This window comes from Athene cunicularia, assembly GCF_003259725.1.
Source record: "Athene cunicularia isolate RWA chromosome 8 unlocalized genomic scaffold, athCun1 chr8_part1, whole genome shotgun sequence".
Taxonomy (NCBI): domain Eukaryota; kingdom Metazoa; phylum Chordata; class Aves; order Strigiformes; family Strigidae; genus Athene; species Athene cunicularia.
This window is the reverse complement of record NW_020799109.1, coordinates 20,617,039-20,642,624: the sequence shown is the minus strand read 5'-3', so window position 1 is coordinate 20,642,624 and position 25,586 is coordinate 20,617,039. Positions and strand designations below refer to the sequence as shown.

The following is a 25,586-nucleotide window of genomic DNA, read 5'->3' as shown; positions in this document are numbered from 1 at the left end:
TTAAAGCAGCATTAATTTCACAGAACATGTTCGGCATCTTTCTGTACCACATTGTCATCAGGTGACTAGCACAATCTATTAAAATAATCCTAAAGAGCTTCTTGAAGACTACACTAAGCAATACAGAAAATTATTCAACAAAGAGAGTATAACAAGCATGCCAAAATATCAGAATACTTCTTAAAGATTAGGATACAGAATGAAGACAAGCTTTTCTTATTAAAGTTTTTATTAAAATTGAGCTATTTTTACATATTTAAAATACTTTCTATCCAAATTATGCAATATTTATGAAAACAATTGTATGCAAACACTTGCATAAAAATATGTAAAATCACAGCTAAGCAATATAAAGCAATATATAGCATGTTCCAAAATGTATTTCAGGACTAGAATACCTGAGTTTTCAATAAGCTGGTTTCCTGCATTTCACTGATTTTTAACAGTTAAATTTAACAATGTATCTGATCTCATATAAAGCACTTCTTTGGTTGGGAGAAACTGCATGGAAAAGGCAGAGATCAAGCAGAGATATTACTCAAGGCTTATCTTCAGAATCTTCTTCCACATGAAGTTCCACTGTTTGAGATGCTAGGAAGGACTCCCATGTAGCAAGGCACTTAAAAAAAAAAAAATCAGATACATATGAATACAGTAGATAGCTTTCTATAAAACTGGCAGCCAACAAGAATTTTTAAAAAAAAAAGCAGAATACATACACATTGTCACAAGCTCCTTTGGTGGGACTATGGTAAGAGCAAAATATGGTTTCCTAGGCAGTTCAGTGATATGCAAAACGTTAGCCAACATGCTGATTGAGCTATAAAGGTCACTTTTACATAATGACAGGCACACAGTGTGAGCGTCATAACTGTATGTGTTAGCATGGAAGATGCTAACGTTAATTATGCTCTTCTTTAATCTCTCCCTTTAGTTACAGGCAAAGATCTCTTCTAAATAGAAAGCTCACTGTCATGCACAATTCCCTTGTAATCTCTATAGATTCCTATTGTATGCCCAATTTTCTTTCCAAATTAAATTAAGCCTGTTTTTTTCTAGATACAGAGAGAATTTATTTTTCTCATGAGTAATGGGAAAGAAATGGGAGCAGAAAGGTAGTGTTGGGGTGGAAGGGAAAACTGTCATCCTTACAAGTGGCCTTTTTTTCCTCATGGAAAAATGTATTTGTAATCGTACAAACTAAGTTTTTTTATTTGAAGCACCAAGACTGTAGGCAGTAAAATGAAAAAAAAAAACCAAAAAACACCAAAACCTCAGATAAACCAACTTTGGTTCATTTTGGCTTAAATGAGTGTTGGCAGCTTGGCAAACCATGATAAATCATAAGATGAGTGTTGAGAGTCATGGCAAGGCTATCATGGGGTAACCTGTGGTGTGCTGATACTTGTTACCCAAAGTACCAGGTTTCTACTATTTCAAGTCTGTCAGTAGAAGAGGGCAGGCAGTCATGCAATAATTTTATTGTTTTGATGCTACTTAAAAAAACCCTTGAAATGGAAATGTTTGAATAAAATTTTGATTTATAAGCTCATACCTATTGCTCTTGACAATGCAGCTTATTCACTACTTACTGTACACAGGTTTTTTTCATGAAGAATCTGAATAGTCATAATAAACAAGTCTTCTGAAATTTCTTCAGGAAATACCTTCTTTTATATTAAAACCTGGACAGAATACTCCATTTATCTGAACCTTTAAATCAGTACCCTGAAAACAGCATCATTTCCTAAGTGAAAACTTTTGCCACAAGCTATTAAAGCCACAGTAATTTTCTATGCCCAGCTCCAATGAAATGTCTAGCATCCATTTGTCATTGCTTAGAAGACATGGAAAATGTGCTAGCATTCATGCTGCTTGAACTTACAGCCACCTAACTCTGTTTTATTAGACACTTCTAGTGAAATTACTTCAGAACTCCGCCATTAAATACGTAGATTTAATTGTATTAAATTAGAGCCTAGGTCCTGATATTATTGCGTATCTATGTGCAAGCAGACGAGTGGGAGGATCAAACAATGTTGAAGTATAAGTTCAGAGAACAAAATGAAGATGACACAGAGGGTGACCAGAGTTGGAGGAATCCATGATGACACAGGGACACAGAACATGGGATACCCATAAAATTACACGTGACAATAGTAACAAGAAGCAGCAAACAAGTCAGCAGCGAAGACATAAAAAAGTAGATGATGTGGGTCTGCAAGATGAGAGAAGTTAAAAACAGCCGACTGACCTAAGGGATCACAAAGAAAAAGGTATGTGGAAGCTTATTTCTGTATAAGCTTTTGGTCATCATCAGGCACATTAGAGACTGTTCCTGTTATGCATATAGTGCCCTTAGACTATGGAAATCATGGATCTACTCGCCCAGTCTTTCTTTTCTGATCTTGCTGACAAAATCCCCAACTAGCTTCTGCTGCTTTTGCACACAACAACATTATGCTTAGCACATCTAAGGTTTGATTTACTGTGTAAAGGGGAATAACAGGAAGATTAATGTCGTAATCTGCTTTCTTCATTGACTTTTTTGAGAAATGTTATTTTGAAATGTTAAACACAAAATCAGGGAGAAATGGTGAAAAATAGTGCTAGTAGGAACAGTGATCTGCAAGTGTTGCAAACTGATTTCTGAAAAGTCTTGTCTAAAAGGTCTTTTTGACTTTTTGGATAAAGCCTTTAAGCTTTGATCATTACATTCTCCCCTACTTCATGTGAGACTGTGGCAGCTGAGTCTATCTGAGATGCTTGAGCTGGAAGGTGGCATCTTGGTTTTAAAACGTCAGTAAGGCAGCAGCTAGCAATGTGTCTTCACTGTGGCGCTTGGACTCAAGATTTCTGGTTGCTAGAGCCCAGCCTGGATTACTGTCCTAGAAAGCTGCAAGGCACATCTGTTTTCCTAGGCTTATCCTAGGTATGGGACAAGAAATGATGTTTCTTGAAGAGCCTTTTGTTGGCAGTGACCTTTATCTTCTGAACCACAGTTTAATTTATATTATGTAACTTCATGTTTGTCGTTCTGTAATTAATGTGAACTAAAATACATATATCAGCACTGGCTGGAATGTAAAAATGGCTTTCTGTTATATTTGCAACACTGAGCCAAACTGCACTTGTCAAAATGCAATCACAGTATGCTGCTTAACCAGATAGATACAATCTACTTAAGTCTTTCCAGACAAAGATGCAAAGCATTTTTTTCAGTTACACAAGTTATTCGGTTTTTAATTTATCCTCATTTATATAATCAAAACACATTTTCCAAAATATAAGAGCAATGGTGGCTCATTTCACTGTCAGACATCACAGTGCTGCTACAGCTGACAAGTTTTATAATTAACCATACCAAAACAAAACTAGGTCTCTGTGCCTTAGGCTCAAGCTTTTTATATTGTGCCGCATGAACTGCATAAATGACATTTTGTTAGTGATGTATACTTCAACATTATTACAGAATGATTTTACTTCATTCTCCTGGGAGGCTGAAAACGGAGATCTAAATAGAGGATCAGCCAGCTTTCACAAAGGAGACGAATGCAAAAAAAGAGAAAAACCAAACCCAGGAAATTAAATGTGCGTTCATAGGATTGAAATTCGTAATCCAATTACTTGTAAAAGCCTGGTGGAAGACATAAAAAAGCCTAAATACATAAAATGAAATAGCAAGAGCTTAAATGAGGCTACTTTACCTAAAATATTCAGATTACTACTGCAGGTCACACATCTATTCCGCACCATCATTTTTAGAAAAAACAGCAAATTTTCATATAGTACAATTGTGTATCTAACTAAAGAGGAGATATAAAAATAGAACATGTAGTAGGGATAATAACAGTGTGTCACATGCCATGTGTGTTTCTGTTCCAGTTCCCTGTTTTCCATGGTTGATACTTTAAAGGTATCCTTTATGACTGCATTTCCTGGAGTAGAATCTGAAAATGATGTTGTGTGAATCCAAGAGAGAGACAAAAAACACCTCCATAGTGTCTAGGTGCAAGGAAAAAACTAGAGTGCAAAGAAATAGTGATTCCAACTATTAAAAAATGCCTTCCTAAAATTATTTAAAGGAAATTTTTATGGTTGAAGTAAATAAGCATTCAAAGATGGATCCTGGCTTTGAAGCGACATTCAGACAAACAGGCTCAGCCATGTGGGAGCTTTTGAAAACCACATGAAGTTTGTTAGCTAAATTCCCAGGCATTGCTAAGGTAGGATGCGATCAACATGAATGAGCAGCTGACATTTTGCTACGCAACCAAATAACTAGTTAAATGCATCACTACAGAGGCCTCTAGGGCAAACAACAAATCTCATCTAGTTTTCTACAGCTTTTACTAGATAAAGACGTACCTAAGGGCTTTGGAGTTAGAGGGAAGTTGCTGTAATGGGGAAGATGTATTGCTTTGCCCTGATGCATCGTTTGGATCAATTTATGCCTGTACAACATGTAGGTCAAAAAATAAACTAAATTATGCTTGAAATAGTTAAGAAAATCAGGGAATTATATATATTTTTGGAAAAGAGTAAGCTGTGTCAATACCAACAAGAATCTCGCTATATCAAAGATAACTTTAGCTTTTTATCTGATGAAGCTGTAAAGGTTTAAACAGGATTAGTCTGACATGAGAAAAATAAAATTAGAGGCTATGCTTTAAAACAAAGACTCATCCATGCATAAGAAAAAACATGTTATTTCAATGCCAAAACTAATTAAATATCATCCTACATTATGAAAAAAAACCCAACTTTTCAGCATTTACTACAGTACCTCATGAGCAGTAGAAAACCAAACTCTAGTATACTTGCTGTGGATTTACAACATCTTTGGATCGAGCTGCAAAATCTAGTCACTTATTCTGGTTTTCTTCTGAATAGAATAGGTTAACAAAGTTCTTTGCTGAGAAAAATGAAAGTGTTTCTTTTACTCTAATGGTGTAAATATCCCAGCAACTATAGTAAACAGATGAGAAAAACAAAAGGAAAAATTTAGAAAATGTTTAATTGCTATTGCTCTTTGAAGCCAGAGTTCAATATGGCCTGGTTTCGCTTTGCTAATTTGTACCAGGAACACTTCAGACATGCTAGCTAAATAACAGTACCACCACCACCACTAACTTTGTATCTTGTTTTGGTTGGAGTAATGCTGCATCCTTAGGGCTCTGCAGACTATCTATACCTAACTCAATAAAAATACTCCTGGTGACAATTAACTTTCTCAGCTGTAAACTCCACCCTGTGGACAGTTTGTTATTTCAACTGTTTGGCAGACACCTCTTTTGGACTAAGGTGTGCTATTTCAGACAACAGTGTCACACCAAAGGCATGCGGAAAAGGAAGAAAATAAATTTCATATCGTTTCAGAAAATCCTCCCTGTTTTAGCAGTGCACTTACAGTCATTATTGCTATGGTACGTTATTGGCTTTAAGTCTTTGTGGAATAGAGACTTCAGCACATATCCAATTCTTTTCCAGAAGCAAAGGAAGTAGAGAACTCTATGAACTCTTTGTAATTCTTGGCTACTAAATGACATTATACTTAAAGGTATTATAACATAGCTTGTGCATTATCACAGGAAAACCTTCTTTCTCATAGGCCTGCAAAGCAGCACCCTGTAAATGTGCAACACTGGGCTTTAATTAGTGTTTTTGTTACCACAGTATTGAGAGACACAAAGAGACTGGCTATTCCACAGCTGCAGAAACAAAGGAACACTTCTTAAGTATATTAAATGTAGACAGTCAATAAACTGGAAGGCTACAGAAATACCCCTACTTGTTTTGAATTAGTAAATCTGGAGAAATATAATTACAGGTAACACTTTAAAGTGGCACTTCATGTAATGTGAACATTAATTCAGCTTAAGGGAGACATACTGTTTTACACTACCTAAGTGATGCTTGACAAGATAACAGCAGAATCCTTGGGCAACTACAATTAAGGAAAAATCCAAACAAATGTAAGATCATACTCTTTCCCCCTATTGTGATAAAGAGGAAGTAACATTTTAGAAATTCTAGTGTACTTTGACACACTGCTCTGTGTACTTCATCACACCAGCTTTAGTTTTATACAGTCTTGAAGGACTAGATTCTCTACTGCAGAAGCCACCAGAAAACATGAGATGTCTCTCTTACTCTGTAGTTCTCAGAAATTTAAGGGATGCAGAGAATGGTCACTAACAGGAATGACTCCTGGTTAGGTTGTGCACCTGGGAAATGAAGTGAGCAAGACTGGGGAATGATGAGGAGCACAGTGAAACGCTGCCACAGAGAAGGGAATGGGACACTGCTCATGGAGAAGGAAGGAGTTTAACTGGGGCGGGGGGAGAGAAAAATACTGTGGAAAGGAGGAAAAGCAGGTAGTGACTTAAGTTAGAAAGCAGAAGATGGACAGAAGAGCAGGGCAACTATATCGTATCCATGGCATCCATGGTGCCTGGGAGCATGCACAAAACATGCTTTGTGAAAAAAAAAAAGGCAAGAAATAAGATGAGGGATGCTACAGCACTAAAAGGCTTAGTAAGCATCAAATGGTGGATCAAAAGCATGAATGAGTAATTTAACTTTGGACATGTGAGAGAATGTTAATGATGCAAGTAATGACTCAACAAGTGAAAAACACTAACGGGCACTGTGTTTGTGCATGAGTTTAATGAGTGAGACTCAAACTGTTATATTTAAGATAGGATTTTTTCTACTGAAAGCATAAAAATCATATTCTGATTCTTGGGATTCTGAGACTCCCTTGCTGAAGTTTCCCTTCCAAACAGATGTAGAAAGCAGATGCCAGGGCTTCTTTTTCTGCTGTTTTCAGGAGTGTATTTCACACCTATAGTTTTCAATATAAGGGCCTCTGATAGTAATCACTTCTCCAATAATTAATCATCAGCATTAACCATACGTCTCAAGTAAACACGCATATTTTAGATTAAAACTCCCAATCCAAAGATTAATTTTATCATATTATTTTGAATGTCAGGATTCAGAGAATGATTTTCTGATAAAAAATGGGTAAACCCTCACTTTGCAAACAAGGAATGATAGAGTTAGCACCATGCTTCTATTACTGCAGTGCTGCAGTAAGTTAAGGTGTTTTTTTCTAAAAACCAGATATATTGAGATACAACAGCAAAAACATTTTATGGAGATTTCAGTATTCAAGAAAAACACCAACAAAGAATAATCTCAGTATAAACCAATTTGTCCGGTATTTCAGAGGCTATTTAAGAAGAACCACTTGCAGTTACAGAGATAGCTGAACCATTTTCTGCAGTTTGTGATTTAATGATAGTAATTTCATAAACAGTACAAGCTTTAAGATTCTGAATTAGAATTCTAATTCAGCAAAAAGCATTTCTAGGCAGGAAGGAGAACCAAAGAATTATTTTAGTGTTTTAATTTAGCTAATAATTCATTAACAAAATATTCCAATATATTTAGCATCATTCTAACATACGTACTGTTGATATAGAAGTCAGAGATCATCAATAACTGAAGAAAATGTGAGAGGATGCCAAAAGCTTGCTGCCTGATTTCAGAAAATATTTTGATTTTAATATGTAACAACAGATTGTCAATGTCCATGCATCTCACAGACTGTATGTTAATTAATTAGACTTGATGATCAAGAGCTCTGTCTTTTCAATTACGTTTTAACAAAATGATTTGTAAAATCGGGACACTGTCATTGGCTGTTGGGCAATCCATAAAAACAACAGAATACAGGACTGGAAGTTACAAATGTCAACATATATCTGTGAAAAATTAGTAATTAATGACTAATAGATGGCTTAGAGTATTCCCATTCTTTCCCAAAATAAGAGGAAATTCTTTTAAAAAATTCAAGACATCAAGACAGGATATTTTCAAAATCTGCACTTCAATCAACAACATGTTCTCCATGAAGAAACTTGACAGAATGCTTAACATATTTTGTCACATGTTTTCAAGTTCTCTTTCTTAGTATATATTATTATAAAAGGGAATTCTTACCAAGAATATTAGTCATGGCATTTGAGCTGAAAATAAAAATCTAATTTCAACCACTTTTCTTATTTCTGAAGTACTAAGTTGCAGTTATAAGAAGATTCAATATATTAATTATATACACTTGCTGCATTTGTATTTTTTAAAAGTGCAATAAGCTTTTCACACTGACTTCTCAAAATTGTATTGTTCTTCTTTATCCTTGTAAAGTCTGATTATTTCATGAAAGACACTTCCTTAAGAGAAATAACGAGGATTTCCTGAATGTGCTCTCTGAAATGGAATCACATTTAAAAGTTTTCCTCATACAAGATCATTCACAAAAGTTTGAGCTTTCCAGAGGGCTTCTTCATGCAATTACAGCAAAAGGTTTCCAAACTGTAATAGAGTAGCTGATGTTGAACTGAAAAATATGTTCCAAATTGTTGTGTTAGTAAAACAAGAGTGCCCTCTGTCGATGATGAACTTGGGATCAACCATTTGGGCACAAGTAGAATACGTTTTGCTTGAAACATGTCAAATTAAGGGTAACTGCCTCCCTCTTCCTGCAAAAACTGATTCTGAAGTTAACACAGGTTTGAACAGGCAAAAATTCCTCTTTACAGACAACCCATGGAATTCTTCACTGAAATAATCAATGAAAAAATAACATTGCTATGAGAAAGTGTTTTACCTCTTCATAATAACGGAGATTATTCTCAGCCACATTAGTGAATGTTGATCTCATATCACACTGCATGTTTTGCTTCCACCTGTCCCAGTCTGCTTTCAGAGCGTTATTGGCACATTCGACTTTGTCTTCAAGTTTCCCAATCTCTTCTGAGAACTAAATATGAAAAATAAATATGAACATTAAAAAATGTTCAGAACCAAGGTTGGTATTTAACTCAGCACAGAAAATAATTTCCCAGGGATAAATTTAAATTTTATTCTGAATGAAGAAATCAGTACAATTTCTGAAATATTAATAAGAGAAATTCTATCCCAGAAGTGTTGCTGAAGATATTTTTATGGACTGAGAAGTTACAAACTTCAGCACCTCTTCACTAGCACTTGATAGTAATGCATCTAAAAAGGAAAATAGAGGGCTTTACTGAAGCAGAATCAACTACACAGATTAGATTTGGCCAGAAAAACTGAGACAGCTGAGAAAAACTGAGACAACACAGGAGAAACCAGAATGAGGAGAAGACAAGAGAAATCAAAAGCACAAACTTTCTGATTTCTTGCCTGTCACCTTGCCATCTCTTCTTGTGGAACTAACTCCTGTGTGACCATACGAGAGAGAGGAATACAGCAGCAGAGAAAAAAAAATTAAACCAAAGGACTTCTGCAGAGAAGAAACTCTTTCACAGCAATCCAGGATCAAAAACCTTGAGGGCTACTCTACAGACATTATTTGCTTCTAATTACTGTGGATACACAGTGACTTTTCAGCTAATGTGAATGAGTAAGTGGACAGAAGCCCTCTTCTAGTGCTCCCAATAATTTTGTTAACTATTGTCAATTACTAATCAGCTGTGTCAGTTCTGGCTGGCGCCCAGTTACAGAATGAGGTACATCTTCTGCAGCTATAGTGCAAATTCATCTGCTGGGACTGCACAGTGATTGTCTGCAGCAGGAGGGAGGTCAGGCAGAAACACCACCAATAAGGAACATCCAGCAGAAAAAGTTAATTTCCTTGTATTGTTTCCATTACAACTCAGGTCCAATACACCTCTGTCTTCTTCCTTATATTCTGCTGTTGGGCAAATTGTTTTTTCCTTATACAACATCCCTGTAAGGTTGGATAGCTCCTTGTGCTCTCAGCAGGGCTGATGCTTTCATGGATATGAACTTCAGGATTCCAAGATTAACTTCCAGGATTTTCAAGGAATGCTTATGCTATTGGCAGAATGCAGAAACGACAAAATTCAGAGCAGTATGTGGAAAGGCTTGGTGCACAGCCTCCAGCTTGAACCATGCAGGGAGGACAGTGTTCCAGTAGAACAGCTGGCAGTGCTGCTGCCATCAGACATGAACTAAGCAGCACTGCCTGAAATGGTAACAGAACCTGAGCCCAGTTCACAAATCACAGATCCCAGTTCAGTTTGACATACTAGAATCCTTCAGGTCTTAAAGTAGCCAAAACCTCCTTAGCTAGTAAACCTGAAAACTTCATCTGAATTATTTTTCTCCACATTCCACAATACACAGATGAATAAACATTTTTACTTAGGCTTAATTTCTGCACTGATTTTCCTTCGCACACTTCTACATTAATGAAATACTGGTTATTAATCAAGAACAAAATACAAAATATTATTTCTACTTTACTGAAAAGTCCAAGTTCTAATTATCTAGCCAGACCAGTAATCAATCCATGGACAAGGGTTATTTCAACTATGAACAGTGTATTCAATATGAAAAGGTTAATCGAAAGTTTAAATGTAGGGAAATTACCTTTAAAGGAATTACAGGCAGCTGGATTCAGTATCTTGGGCATGTCCCAAGTTAACTGCCTTTCCTTCAAATACCAAAAATGAATGCACACGGAATACTGAAAACAGTGAATTATTTTAGGTGATCTAGAGTAGGAAAGACAGTTGAATCCATTTTCTGCTTTTGCAAGGGAAAAGTCCCTATATGGGAATGAAGCTAGGCTACACATGTAAAGAACTTCCCCGACTTAGAAGTCATGGCTGCAGCAGCTTCCCCTTATCTCATTCTTCATATCATTACGGTATTTCACAGTTTGTTTTTGTCTTGCCTTTTCTAGGAATTTTCTCCACGGTGTAGTCACAATGTGATGTGGACATGCAGACTCTATTCTACATCCCTGCCTGCATATGTGGTTTAAACATCACCCTCTAAAACCCAAAAAAACCTGTATGCTGTATCAAGGCAAGGGTTGGACTTAAGGTCTAAAGACAGCATTATGCCACACTGCATCCTCTCAGGTAGAAAGGATTAAGATCTACTTTTTCACAACTCAAAAGAAACATAAATGTCACTCTCTTCTGCTGCCATAACAGCAGAATTCAAAGAAGAATGGCTTGGTCTCAACAAAAACATCTACCAGTGTGTTCCTCATTTACAAGATGTAAATTGTTACAATTTATCCTGTAAATTAAATATGATTCTGAATCCGTTTTCTTACACTGATCTCACCAAGGCAGCTATTGTGATGTATTAAATCTCACATCAGTGATCCCCAGAGAAGGACAGCACAGTACTGATCAGGCATCAAACCATGGGATAGGAAGGTGGGAGCCAGACACTGCTAGGGCAGAGTGCTACCAGATGTGAACACTGTGGCCCGTATGCAAAATAGTGTGGATTTCTATCTGCTACATGAATCAATCCAACAGTTTGGTGATACTAACCCTTTTTAGCCTGGAGTTAAAACATAAGATATATTCAGAACATGATAACATTCAGCATTTCATTTCCTTACTACTCAGTTTCAAGCCCGAACACTAGAATCCTTAAGTCAGCGTTTAATGCTCCTCTGGTTCTGTCAGAGCATATTATACCAACCTTCTGTCAGAATTACTATTACCACTAGTGGCACTACTAAAACTGTTAAAAACAGAGGGATGCATTAGCATTGCTGTGTATGCCTTCAGAATGGAGCATGGGAGCAACAGAGCCACAAACACCAACATCTTTACAGCCAGAGCTCTGGAGGTAAGAAAGGTCTACATAAGCAGGAGGACACCAAAGTCCTCTCAAATATCTCTGTCAGAGCCTGCATCCAAAATCAGTCTTCCATACCCTGAACAACTACCTTCTTTGTGGACTACTAAATTTTGGAGTGGGAGACCAGGTTTTGGCTTTTTAGCAGCACCACAAGCAGCTTTCTAAAAGCCCAATGGCAAAAGAACAGCTCAAGAAAACATTTTTTCCCAGCCAATACGCATGATACCCCCTAAGGTTTAATTTGCGATTCCAGCCTATTTCAGCTGTGCTGACCTTGGGGATGTTTTGCATTCTCTTGCTGTATAACCTCCTGTTTGTTAAATCATTTAATGTTTGCCATGACCAATGCTAAAGATCTCACAGCCTTTTATCAGCTCTAATGACAGTCTGAGATGCCTTATCTATGGTGGAAATGTACTTCAAATTAGATTAGAGTTCATGCCACTCATTGTCAGCAGAATTTCTGGCTACTATATTGCACTGACAAGTTCAATCTGACATCTATGAGATCATTAGAAGCTACATGAGTTCTGCTTAGGAATAGGAATGTGCAAATACAGCCAAACTCAGCATTTGACACCAATTACAATAACAGTACCTGTGTTATGACCACTTTCTATTCTGAAATCAGTCTGGTTAGAAATGTCAGCAAAATATTTCAACACATAATAAAAATCAAAACATAATAAAAAACTGATTAAGAAACCAGTTAAAGGTTACTTGAATGGCTAAAAATAGCAGCACACAATCCTCTGCAGCCAAACTATCATTAATAGAAAAAGCCTTCAATTTCTAATTAAGAAAAAGTCTTCATGATGCAGCTGCCACACAACCAGAGAACACGGGATTCTATGATCAGATCAGACTAACAGACATCTGTTTTACTGCTCTCGTGAGACTGCAAGGAGAATCAGGCTCTCAGAAATAGGATTTTTTGAAATGAGAAGAAATAGAAGGATTGAAAAGATAAAGCAAAGGTCTGAACACCTGGGTAATCACACTGTCGAAAGGCTTTTACCAAAACTGTAAACACAGTTACAGTGAAAAAGGATCAGTTTCTGCTAACTGATCTCAAAATTTTACTGGAAAACAAGTACAAACATCTCATTATGGAGTAAATTACTGTCAAATCAACATGGTATGATCAATAGTATGCTAAAGGAAAAATACTCCTTTTTGTCTGTTAACAGCTCAGGAAAAGACAGAGCATGCACCTTGTCTGAGGACTCCATCAGATTATAACAGAAATACATTCTGGAAAGACCACGTCCTGCCAGACAATGTTCACTTCCCTACAGCGGACAGCAATAAGACTACCTGCTAAACAAGATGTATGAAATTGGAATTCATCACTGAATGCAACTGTTTTCTGCAGGCTGGCAACAAACCATACAAATGGGAAGTATTGATTAACAGAGACGCAACTTTAAAAAGTCAACTAGCCATATATAAGTATATAAGTATAATATATAACACAATGAAGTATAACACTGCTTTCTGCCAGAATAAATTCTTAGAATCATAGAATATCTCCAGTTGGAAGGGACCCATAAGGATCATTCATAATATATACTGTGCTTTTACATGCAATGCCACTAACACGTGCTGCGGGCACACAGGACACCTACGGCAGGCTACGGGAGGAGCCCACGGCGGGTCTGCCAGTGCCCTCACCAGAGAGTATGGGAACCCAGGGGCCTGCAGCCCTGCCACTGCCACCCCAGCTCCCAGCCGGGGGGCCTTCTCCAACTTACCGTCCTCCCTGCATTTTATAAGAGCGTCAAACTTTATATATAAACTAAGGACAAAGGACAGGAGAAGCAGCAGAGGAAGTAAACAAAAACAAATTGGAGAACACAAAAATAGGGAAGTGAGAGGACAGTATGAGTAAACAGTTTCTACTTCAGGAAAAAACAAACCAGGGGTATTTACTTACTGTTCCACTGCAGTATGCAGCGGCACACTGTTACAAAATATACCACAGCCATTGTAGATACCACCCAGTGGTAATAAATTCTTATTTATTCAGCTCAGTGACAAGAAATCAAATAAAAATACATGTTTCAAGTGCCAAAACCAATCTAAACAGCTCATCTTTACATGGGAGCTAATTAGGACAACTAATAGAAAGCATCTGAAATGTCAAGGACTCTTCCTTTGATGTACTAAAAAGTTATTATTTAGTCATTTCTAGATGTTATTTACTGTATAACACTTTGTATTAACACTGTGCTAAAAGGCCATTATTTAGGATGGAGAGTTAAACAATCAAAAATTCTTAAAATGCCAATACCCATCCCAGAAGTTCCTTTCAATTGGCTCGCTGAGCCTTGCTGATGGCTTCAGAGATGCCTGCCCCCATGGGCTACCGGTTACAGTCTGCTTTCACTATGACGGTGTCATACTGGGAATAAAAAAGCATCCCTGGGCCACACCAGATAAGACAGAAACCTGAAAGAACAGAACCCAGAACTTAAAATAAAAAGTTTAATGAAGAGCTTTGCTCATTCTAACCACCTTCTCTCCCTCTCCTACATCAGTGGAGCAGCAGCTACAAGAGCACTGCAGCAAGTCTTACTTTCTTTTAACTCCCAGGGTGGAAGTAAACATAAATGCTAAAAATAAGCTGTGGTACAGTCTGTGTTGAGAAAACACAGTGGTTGCCCATTCTTACCAGTGCTTTGCTCCAGCAGCCCATCTACTGAACTTTTGCATCTTTCTCATGATTGCCTTTTCCTGGCATGCATAGCTACAAGGACCGGTCCTTTTCAAAGTATGAGAATTCTAGAGACACCATCCAGTCACAAAGCACAGCTTCAGAGGACACACTTTTTTCATGGGATTGTTTTTTGCTGTTAGAATAAGGCCTAGAAGATTTCAGCTTTCTGTACATACTCACCAGATCCTTTTCTGTCTTTTTACTGGCTAAAGCATCAACTCTGGAGTCAAGCTCGCCTTGAATGTGGTCTCTCCTTTTTAAAACACCCTTAACGTAGAAGAAAAAAATAAGAAGTAAACTGCACCAAACTTTAGCTATTTATTCAGAAAACCATCAAACAGCTTGACTATTTAATAAATTAAGCAGGATCACAGAATGATACCATTTAATAATTTTGACACAATACATGTACTTTCCTCAAAAAAAAAAATCTTAAAATCATGAACTTACTTTTCAATACCTGTATTCTGTCTTACATGTTCTTCAAGAATCTTAGTAAACCCAAAATTAGTGCTGCAAGAATTTGCCATACACAGTATCACTGCTAGTTGTATGAGAAAAACTTCAAGAGCAGCTTACTTTGTATCAGCTCTACTTACTACATTTTATACATTCGTATTTTAAAACAACGATGTGTTTGCCAAATCTCATGAGCAAAAGTATCTTATTTGAGTAAAAGTTACAATATAAAGTAGAATAAATTACTAAAATGGTATACCAGGCATTTTTGAAATTGTGATTTTAACCATAAATATTAAGTGCTAAATGTAGGTCATAAAAATCAGATAAAATTATTATAAAAATGATAGATGTTCTAACATTGATGTATGTGCTTATTTTCAGAATATGTAATTATTACCTCCTGTACAACTGTCCTATCAGGTATTGGATTTTAGCATAATGTCAAAAAATAATTAGAAAGGGGTAGGAATGTTAAACTACAAAACAGGAATGGTATTAGAGATCAAATTTCTATTTCTGATGCCCATTTGCTCTGTGACCTTGATGAAGCCTTACAAATTTCTCATTGCCTTAGTTTCCTCATCTGTAAAAGCACACTCAGGTGTGATTGCATCACAGAAACATTGCAAGGCTTTAGTCCTTTTAAAAAAAAAATCAGAAGCAGGACATATATAATTACAAATCTCAAAACTTTCTTTTACATTACCTTGCCACAACTGGTTTTACTGCTTCTTCTGCATATACTAAAGAGATTTTCAGTATTCACCTCTAGCATAGGGCATGTCGAAACAGCACATGGCACAAGCAGCTCTACCTTCTCTAAGCTGTCTTATTTGACTGAGTTCTCAGAAATCTTGTCACTTTAACAAACACAATAGAATAATTTAGGAGGTTAATTTTCAAATAGTTATTCCATGTTTCTTTTTGAACAGGTACTCACTAGAAAAAATTGGTAAACCTGACTTTGGACAATTCTGAGTAATAAATTAGCAATACATACTAATATTCATAAATTATGTTTCAATAGCTCAGAATATCTTTTGTTTAGATAAATACAGAAAACCTTTAGCTGTAAGCATAAATGCAAAACAAATAGGTCTAGAACAACTTTCCTTCCTATTACAAATGCTTTCTCTTTTTTACTATTTGTCTCTTTTAAAACTGTTTTAATGACTATTTGGCAACTTCCATCACAAATACTCCTTAAATTACAAGATAAGACCAATTATTTTAATGTTAATGTTCTACAACTTCTAATGGCGAACAGGTCTGTGTTTTTACAACATACTACTATAGTTATACAATTTTTGGTGCAGTATTTAATGGTACCCTGCCACAAAACCCTCAAATAATTGTATGTGGACCCATTACCAATTGTTGCAATTTCTACCCCGAGGCACAGCAGTACTCCCCAGGTTTATTCTGTGAGTCAGTTATGAAAGGGCCAATCCAGATATACGTATTTTAGCTATGAATTCATCTTTCCCCAGTTCAAGACTGCACTCCCAAGACTGGAAAATACAAGGATTGTATTGTATTGACCACACCTTCTGCACATTTGTGCATGATCCTGGCAGTACTGTACTGCACAAAGGTCGCTGTGATGAAGGGTAAAACACTCCTCTGAAAGCAGGTTTTACTAGTGTGTGACTTCCTCTATTGTGTTTTAGTATGACTAGTAGTTGAACTGTGAGAGGGAAGTAAACTTCAGGAAAAATAAAAATCCAGGGCACTTGAAAGGAAAGGAACAGTTGTAGAACAGCAAGGAGCTAGTGGAGGAAGATTTTCCTCTGGACAGGACCTCATAGCAGCTGTGTTGCAAGTGTTGCATCAAGAACACTGCAAGCAGAAGAAAATGCAATGGGCAATATCTGCTTGTAAGGTGTATGTGAAGAGCCAGGTAGTCACTCGGGGGTTTGTCCACAGAAAGTTCTCTGTTCTCTGGACAAAAGAGAACACCTGAGGAAGGGTGAGCCGAGCTGCAGACTAGAAGGCAATGAGCAGGCAGCATCTCTTTGATAGCATGAAGGCTAGGATTGTTCGTGGGTAACAGACTTAGAAATTCTGAAAAATAAATTTGGAAGTGGGGGAGAGGAAGAAGACCTGCAATTGCTAGGAATCCCTTCAGACCTTTAAGCAAAGCAGTACCTACCCCCATCTACCTACAAGTACATGTAAATAATGAGGCCTATGAGATACAGGACATTTTGTACGGTCCATCTTTCAGGAAAGCTTATTTTAAAGACTGCAGTCATTGCAGCACTAATTCTTAACCTCTCAGTAGGCTAAGCCTTACTGAGAAACTGGCAATGCTCTGCACAGTGGCAGCAAAGGCTCAGTTAACTTGTGTCTTGCCTTACACATGGCCTGTAACACACTCTCAGCCCCTACTCAGAAACCAGTAGGAGCTGGTTCCCAGCAGTAGGGCAAGAACAGATACTGCAGCTTGCATTGCTCAAAACCTAGACAAAGAGGGTTTTGTACACATTTTCTGCTTTCCGGAGGCAGCAGAGTAGGAATTATGACATGCTGAATTCAGTTACTTAATTATGTTGATTATCCATCAGCACTGAGTTTATCAACTCTAAAGGGAACCGAGAGCACCAGCTTATGGCAGACTAACACATGCTTATATAATGGCACAGGGACTGGAAGTCCCCTGCTGTTCTGGAAAACGTAATTTAGGTGTATCTCCTAGAAAGGGAAGAACCTCTCCACTCCTTTTCCCCCACACAATCTGTTACTCGATGAGTTCAGATTTCAGCAGTGTCAGAGGAGGTCTTTCTCAGCTGCTCTTCCCTGCATTCCCACTTCTCTGCTACAATGCAGAGCTCTCTGAAGATGGCAAAATCAGACACTCTAGCACTGCTACCAAGGGCTGCCTGCCATGCAAAACTATCAGGCTCTTCTCATCTGGAAAGGGTGCCTCTTGCTTGATCAACAAGGGAAACAGGAACAGCCGGATTGGCTGCTAATGGACGGTTAGCCTATGCTGTGCACTGTGCACATTTAGTAGCAACACTAAATAGAGGGACTGAAAAATCATTTTCACCAGTTACAAATTCTCTTCTAGTTTGTCACTGGACTAAGCCAAATTTTCTATACAGCCATAAGCAATCCTTAAGGAAATCTTACCATCAGAATTTCACTGTAGAGAACGTACTCATGTAAAATCGGCAGCAGGTTTTCTGAGAGTCCTGCCATTCGCTTCTCTGTAGCCTTGCAACACTTGTCGATGCAGCTGGCAACACCTTTTAGGGACTCTGCTATATCTTCTTCCGATGCTGACCAGAGTGTGTGGATGGGGCCGTATTCCTTCATTTCATTAAAATACTCTTAACAGGAACATATAAGCATATTACTCTTCTGTTCATTAATAGATGTCTACATGGTACTAATTGCAACTTCATATTTACTGGAAATAGAGACTGAGGATAATATTTAAATTTGCTTAAATGACCAAGTAAACTGCAGTTATTAGCATTAGTTTTTAGTTTATAATTAACAAATCAATTAATGTATTGCAATTAAGTAGTTCCTAGAAATCAGCAAAAATACTCCAGTCATTTCAAAAGGACACACATACTCAGGAAGACCTGAAGAGCTGTATTCACATCACCCAATGACCCAAATTGCTTCATGCCGTCTTCATAGAGAGGGACAGGAGCCATAGCAGCCCCGGGCAGCAGTCAGTCTGACTTGCTTCTACTGCCCTGAATTCCTCTGCTACATTAATGCTCTGAATCCTTGTCTCAGTTATTAAAACTAGCAGCCTTGGTAAGTCCCAAAAGCTTCAGAGGACACACTGAAGTTCACTTCAGTTCTGCAGGTGTTAATATCCTTTAGTAGTTTTTATTAATCTAAATACAAGGATGTCCTATGAATTATCTCTTAGATCTCTAGGCCAAGTGATAAACTGTAAGCAGAAAGAAGGCCCAGAATTCACTGTACCATGTGGTAGGGCTAAACTTGGGCAAGGCTGGATACGACCTGGAAAGCTGGATGGATGTTCACAGGAGGATATTGTGAACACAATGATCATGGACTGAAATCACCATTTCATCACAACTGAAGTTATAATGAAGAAATGTCCAAGAAAAGATGCAAAGCAGTCATGTGGCATGAAGAGTGTAATGCTTACTTTGAGATTAATTGGACAAAAAAAACCTCCATGGAAGATGTAATTAAGAATCCCATGTTAAGCTACTGCAAGCAGGAATGTTCTCTGAATCACAGATATCAACAGTTCATATCCAGGACAGTGTGGCCCTGCACACAAGTGTTCTGCCACGTGCTATTTGGAAAATCTAGAAAGAAGATATAAAATCTGCAGCATCTGGGAGCATGTCAAAATTCCTAAGGTTTTCCAAGAAATATTCTGGCACTGATGCCTTGAACCTACAATCCTCAGCCAGCTATTGCCACTGAGATGGATTATATCAAAAGGATCTCTTTTCACCAACATGTATTTACATTTTTATAAGACCCCTCCAATTTAGTGAGGACACACTGAGATCTGGTACTGCACAGTAAGGCACAAGGGCTCAGTTATTAAAGAACATACTGCAGATCTTCAAATTATATTGTATAGACAATAAAATACCTCCAGTGCTGACCAGTGGAAATTCTACTGAACAGGCCTAGTCTGAGATCAAGGTCAATCTCAGAAAGTCAGTAATTTAGTATTCCAAAGTAGGTGTACAAACTGCAGTTACTTAAGGAAAAAATTGAGATTAAGTCATCATTCTTAAGAAAACTCTAACAGGCACAGTTTCCCATGACATAAATTATGGCCAACAGTAAAGCTATTTTAAAAAAAAACGAAACAACCTACTTGGTCAACACAAAAAAAAGGTGCAGAATGAAACCAAAAAAGATGTTTACAGATCAGGAATCTACACAGCATTATGTCAGCACGACAGCACAGAAAACTGTGACTATTTACATTCCACTGAAAGCACAAAACAAAAGGTCATGTAGCTTTCCAAAAAGCACAAGTAAAAAGACAGCCATACTTGCTACATTTTCCTCTACTTATCAAGTAGTTCAATGACATGTTAAGTCTTCCTATTAACAAGTTATTCAAACTAGCTTGAAGGTCTGCCAAAACAGTGACCATTATGAAAAGTACAATATAAACACAAATCTCTCCTTTTCCCTGATTGCTGGAGAGAGTACTTTGCCTGGCACAATGAAAATTAATGTACTTTTCCAATATATTAAATTCTTAAATAAAAAAGCTGATGCTTGTTTTCTACTTACCCCTTTCTTCCTTGTAAATTCTATGAGCTATTTTGTCTAGCACATTTATTTTCTGGCTAAATGTTTCCATGTAACTGTTCATTTCTGTAAACATTTCAGGACGATTTTTAACTCCTCCTCTTACTGAGGATGCTACAGCTCTGACGGTCTGTCCCATCCTGCTCAGCAAACCAGGACCCTGCTTCTTGTGTGAGGAGAGTTCCTAAAGACAGAACAAGCCATGTTTACTTCCAAGTATTTAATTCTTTGAAAACAATGCATAATTTAAAGTGGGTTTGTTTTTTTTTTAAACAAAACTACATACATAAACCTCTGTGTGTCTTTTTAGTGTATAAATCTTACTTTAAAATTATTACACCAGTGTCAGAACCATACCTGTCATGTGCATTTACTAAGTGCTAAGCCTTCCTGGACAAAAACAAGTGTGCGGTGTATCACAGTCTCACAAGAACGATTAAAGATGGCAGAGAACCTTTACCCTTTCATTCCTCCAGGTGAGTTAGCTAGTTTGCAAACTAGCCGTTTGAACAGGAAAGCAGGGTTAATGATTGCAGAAATAAGTCACTGAGAAAAGCAATCAGTGTTCCTACTGGAAGAAATAATCCATCTATAATTTTTGTAACACTTTTTATATGTTGCTAGAATTACTTTTGCTAGAGTTCAGAGGCAGGCTTTTCTGAGTACAATACCTCAGTTTTCAGCTGGACACATCTTGCAAAAGTACAACAGGAAATTTCAAAGCTGTATTTTTCTTTTATGATTAGTATAACTTTTTTTTTTTTTTAAGTAGATAAAAAAAGGCAATGCCATTCCAAAACAATAATTAATTTAAAATACTATTTTTCATATAATTGTGGAAGTTATATATATATATACACACACACACACACACACACACACCCCAAAAAGCATGCAGAGTTGAAATACTGTCAGTTTGCCACAAAAATCCAAAATGCACCACAAAAAATGCTTTGGAAGGTACAGCAAAATTTATGGCCACATGCATGATTACCAAAAGCATGGAAGAAAAGGTTATCTCAGGGGATGAATATTACATAAATCCCCTGCCTTCTTATGACACTTCTAGACACTGACTAGAAGCTCTTGGAGGACACTACTGAATACTGAACTAGGGAGACTCCTGATATACTCTACTAACACAAGACATGGTTTCACATAACTGTAAATAAAAATAAAGTAATTTTACCCAGGCCTGTGCTGTAAGAAAGATTTTGAAGTCTTCATTAAAAGTTAAAGTTGGATGATCAGCAATACGGTTCAAAAATTTATGTAAAGCTTTTCTTCGAGTCTCAATGAATTCATCACTAAATCGTTCCACCATTCCTTTCATTATGAATTTTTCAGGCAATGGCTAAGGAAAAATGAAGAAATACATTGTATAATTTGCATAATATTAGGGGCATTACAATAGTTCTTCTAAACTACATAGAGTGTTTCTAAAAAACATAGGTGTATCTTGTAAAATCCACCATGCAAAAAACTGTTACAAAGTTATCATATTCAACAGTGGTATAATGTGGTTCTTGTAGCACACAGTACAGAAAAATACAAGTACAATGAGAAAGAAGGACATAAATTACTGCAAATCACTGCAAATGGCACAATTACAAATATCAGAAATATCTTTAGGGGATTTTTAATTATCACATACATATGAAGCTAATGAAATAGGTTGGTTTAATGTTTCTGAGACTGAAAAAAGACCTCAAACATTTCTGGATAAAACTGAAGCCATCTTATAAACAAATAGAAGTAACTTTTTAGCAAACGAACAGGAATAATCAGTGTCGGATGTGCTTCTTCAAGTCTGCTCTTCAACCAAAGGAAATCCTGATAACGTCTTCGAACTTCATATTCACTGGAGTCAAATTCACCACGAGATGTCTGAAAACCAGAGGCAGAAAAAACAAGGCCAGGTTAGAATACCAGAAAAAAAGACCAAAATAGTTTCAGATTTTGGACAAAACTGAGTACTTGAAGTGAATGCATACATGATTCCACTTAGCCTATGTTACTTGCTTGCAGTTTTTTAAAGTGCAATGATCAACTACTTGAAGAGATAAAACACATCTCATTCTAGCAAGAAATGAAAGAAAAAAAAAAAAAAAAAAAAAGCAAGAAAGCACTAAACTGAACACAGAGTGACTTATAACAATTAGCAGACCACATTTCCAAAAGATTTCAATCATTTTTGTGTGGCATTTTCCTTTCAGAATTCACAGTTATGTTTGTTACTTTTAGGGCACTTCTTTTATAGTGATTAGTAATCTATAAGTGAGGAAAGTCCATTTTTTAGCATTCTGAAAAAAAAACAAAAAACAAATAGCTGACATATGTCCTTGGGACCTGCTGACACTAGTCAATGATCCCCACATTCAAAACATGAAAACTTCAGCATATCATAGCAATAACACTTCCTGTGCTGCTTAATGGATTCTACGTTTCATCAATTCCAGTTTTGTAGCCCATTGTTAAAACTTGCCAACAAACCTTTAATGCCTAGGAAAAAATGCTTATTACAGTGTTGCGAAATTGTCAGACCATGAGATTTATTTTATCACTGCTCTATCTTCTAGAACCAAGACACAAAGAGCCCATGTTTTCATTAAAGTAATGCGTGCTGCTTAGCATTCATTGTTGCAGAGAGATTTATAATGCAATGCAAGTAAATTCTAAAAACCTCAAAACACGCTTTTATAATCTAAACATTTTTGAGGGTTGAATAAAAATTTTTCAAGGTATGTGGGAGGAATGCTATTACTTTATCGTCAACAACCAGCACTTCAAATTAAATACGATAAGAAAGAACAGATAAAAAAGCAAAAGCAATCCACCTTACAGCCCTTCCATACTTGCCTGAAGAAAAAATGTTCTCTCGTCTACAAAAACATGCATAAAGTGAAAATTATTGCTAGCAACCTAACAAAAATAGCTCTCTTCCTACTGTTTCAATATTTTATGAGGAACTGCTATCTCCTCATATTTAAGGATGAATAATTCCCATTTGAAAATTTGGGTTTAAATGAATCTTTTAGAAAGAACTCAAAATAAATTAGCAGTGCAATTCTCAAAATGCAGCCTGCAGAATATTTGCTGGTAATCCCAGAAGAGCTGGCTATTCTCACAAGGCTTTCTTCCTTATTTCCAGTAAATAATTTGTATTCAGGACAGCTAAAAATTCACTTAGTTGTTTCCTAATATTACTTTTTCATTGGAGAACTGTGGCAATTTCCCCAGAAATCATATGCAACTGCAAATGGGAAACGAATGTCCATGTGATAGTGGACGCTGTAATTACAAAAGAATGGAACTGAAAGACTTGGTAGCAGGTAACATGTATGCAAGACAAAAGACTGCTAGCCTGCAAGTGATTCAGAAGTAATAAATACTTGGGCTAATACAGTGTCTTTGAACTGAATGAGTCTTTCTGCCGTTTCACATTCCTGCTGAAGATCACAATAGAAAATGTTATTCTCGTATAGAACTGATATGGCTGTTGAGGAATTACTATCTTCTCAGCATAAAAAACCTAAACATCTATGTGTGTAGACTTATACTGAATTTTTTTCCAAATCTACTGCACAGTTTCATACAGTTTTACTTTTCTATAACTCCTGGCAAAATCAGAGTATAATTTAAATTTAGTACTATCCCAGAGAATAGTATGCAAGAAGAGTGTTACTGTTACCAATGTAAGCCATTATAGTCATGAGTAGATGCTTACCTTTGTGACTACTCTGTATGTAATAAATGTTTCAATAGCTGTAATATGGCTTTCAGGATCATCGACTGTAATGAAGAGATCTCTTAATTCTGATTCATCTTCAAATTTATACTGGTTTATCATTGATGAGGGGGATATTGGCATTGAAGGACTGAATGAGTTTACCTCAGCCAGTGATGTATCCTACAGATTAAGACATGAGAACATCCATATCAATACATCTTTATATACACACACATGCAAACACGTATGTCTCAGAGGCTAAAATGGCAAGCTTTTAGTCTGGTAAACCAGATAAAACATAGAGCAGATGAAGGAATCATATAGTACACAGCATATCTATTGTCCTTTTCAGTATTTGCTTCAGTGAGGATGTAAGAAATAATACATTCTAAAACTGACGGAAGAGCAAAATGCCACCATTTGAGAAGAATGTTATGCAGAGGTAGAAAGAGAACTTGCCTATCAATGCTAAAATTAGTTACCAATCCAAGCACCCACTAATTGTGTAGGATACTTACCAGCTTTATTAAAATTGTTAGAAGCCAGTTACTCAGGACTTATGAAGTTTGAATTATCTCTAATAACTTTAACAGGGCAGACAAAAACCAATGATTTTAAAAGAAAACAAGACAAAATCCAAGTGAGTATTTTTATTGGAACTGGGTATTTCTGTTTGCATACATTTTAAAATAAAGTTTGAAATGGAAAACTTTTAGAGACATAAATTTAATCTTTTTAAAATGAAAAACAGTAAAGATGCAGCACAAATTTGTTATTTAATTTATAAAAAAAGTCAAATCACTGTTTTGCTGAAGTGGAAAACCACTTTTTGATAGCATCAACCCCTTCCACCACAGCTCCCTAAGAATATGCTCCCAGAGCAGCTGCTTCTGCTTAGTGCATTCAATGGTGATCACTCAAATTCTGAGAAACTGAGTGGAAATTAGAAATAGGCAAAAAAAAATCTCATTTTCTTTCTTAGATGCAAGTCTTGATAAGATCTACTGCTCTAAAAGCTTGAAGAATACAGTGACTAGGAAAATAAATTCAGTAACACCATGAAAGAGCATAATAAATTAAAAAATCCTCCCAAAAATAAATCTGGACAATTAAAAACAATCACTGTGTTTTAAATATCAAACATTTTATACACTTTTGCTAATAGATCCAATGCAAGAAGTATTTTTATAACAAACTTCAAAAGTAATCTGTTTCCTGGAAGTTTTCTAGAAGGGTATTAGGCTATGCTAACTACCAAGTGGCAAGGAGTTGCTCTTTCTGGTGCCTCACTATCTGTGGAGCAAGAAGAGAGATGTTGCTAAAGAGAAAACTGCTCAAATGGCAGAAGCAGAAATGTGAGTCCACAGAAACTAGTCACAACATCATCTCAAGGCCCATCTTGTAGGAGTGAAGAGCAAACCACTGCAGTGCTGCTGAGCTTGGTGAGAGCTGCTTTTTATCCTTTGAATTCAACTGGATCAAAACTTTCTCTGGAACACATTCTCCTCCCTTGTTCTTTTCCTGCCTTAACACTTATTGACTACTGCCATCCCTCTCCTTTGGATTTGTAATTATATAAATTTGTATTGAGAATTATGCACAAAAAGCACTGATACACCAGTACTCCTCCCATCACTTAGGTACAGTTCCTCAAACAGAAAGGCAAAAGCAGGATGGAAGACTAAAGGCAATGCTTTAAATAGTACATAG

At 36.7% G+C, this 25,586-nt stretch overlaps 1 protein-coding gene across 1 annotated transcript; it reads right to left on the bottom strand.

Annotated features, from left to right (window-relative positions):
• Positions 1–216: 216 nt before the first annotated feature.
• On the bottom strand, positions 217–24,094 carry SNX7 (sorting nexin 7). The gene is made up of 8 exons (XM_026854087.1): positions 23,874–24,094; positions 21,923–22,033; positions 21,336–21,500; positions 20,129–20,330; positions 18,002–18,201; positions 14,585–14,671; positions 8,678–8,830; positions 217–619 (listed from the first exon to the last, which is right to left on the bottom strand). The coding sequence occupies exons 1-8, from the start codon at positions 24,015–24,017 to the stop codon at positions 539–541; spliced, it is 1,143 nt and encodes a 380-aa protein (XP_026709888.1). The 5' UTR covers positions 24,018–24,094; the 3' UTR covers positions 217–538.
• Between the last annotated feature and the right edge of the window lie 1,492 nt (positions 24,095–25,586).

Coding starts and splice junctions, on each gene's coding strand:
- SNX7 (XM_026854087.1), bottom strand. CDS start 24,017: ATGCCAATATCCCCCTCATCAATGATAAACCAGTATAAATTTGAAGAT. Junction 20,331..21,335: donor TTCTTACAGCACAGGCCTGG/GTAAAATTACTT, acceptor TTCTGTCTTTAG/GAACTCTCCTCACACAAGAA. Junction 14,672..18,001: donor TCTACAGTGAAATTCTGATG/GTAAGATTTCCT, acceptor TTCTACGTTAAG/GGTGTTTTAAAAAGGAGAGA.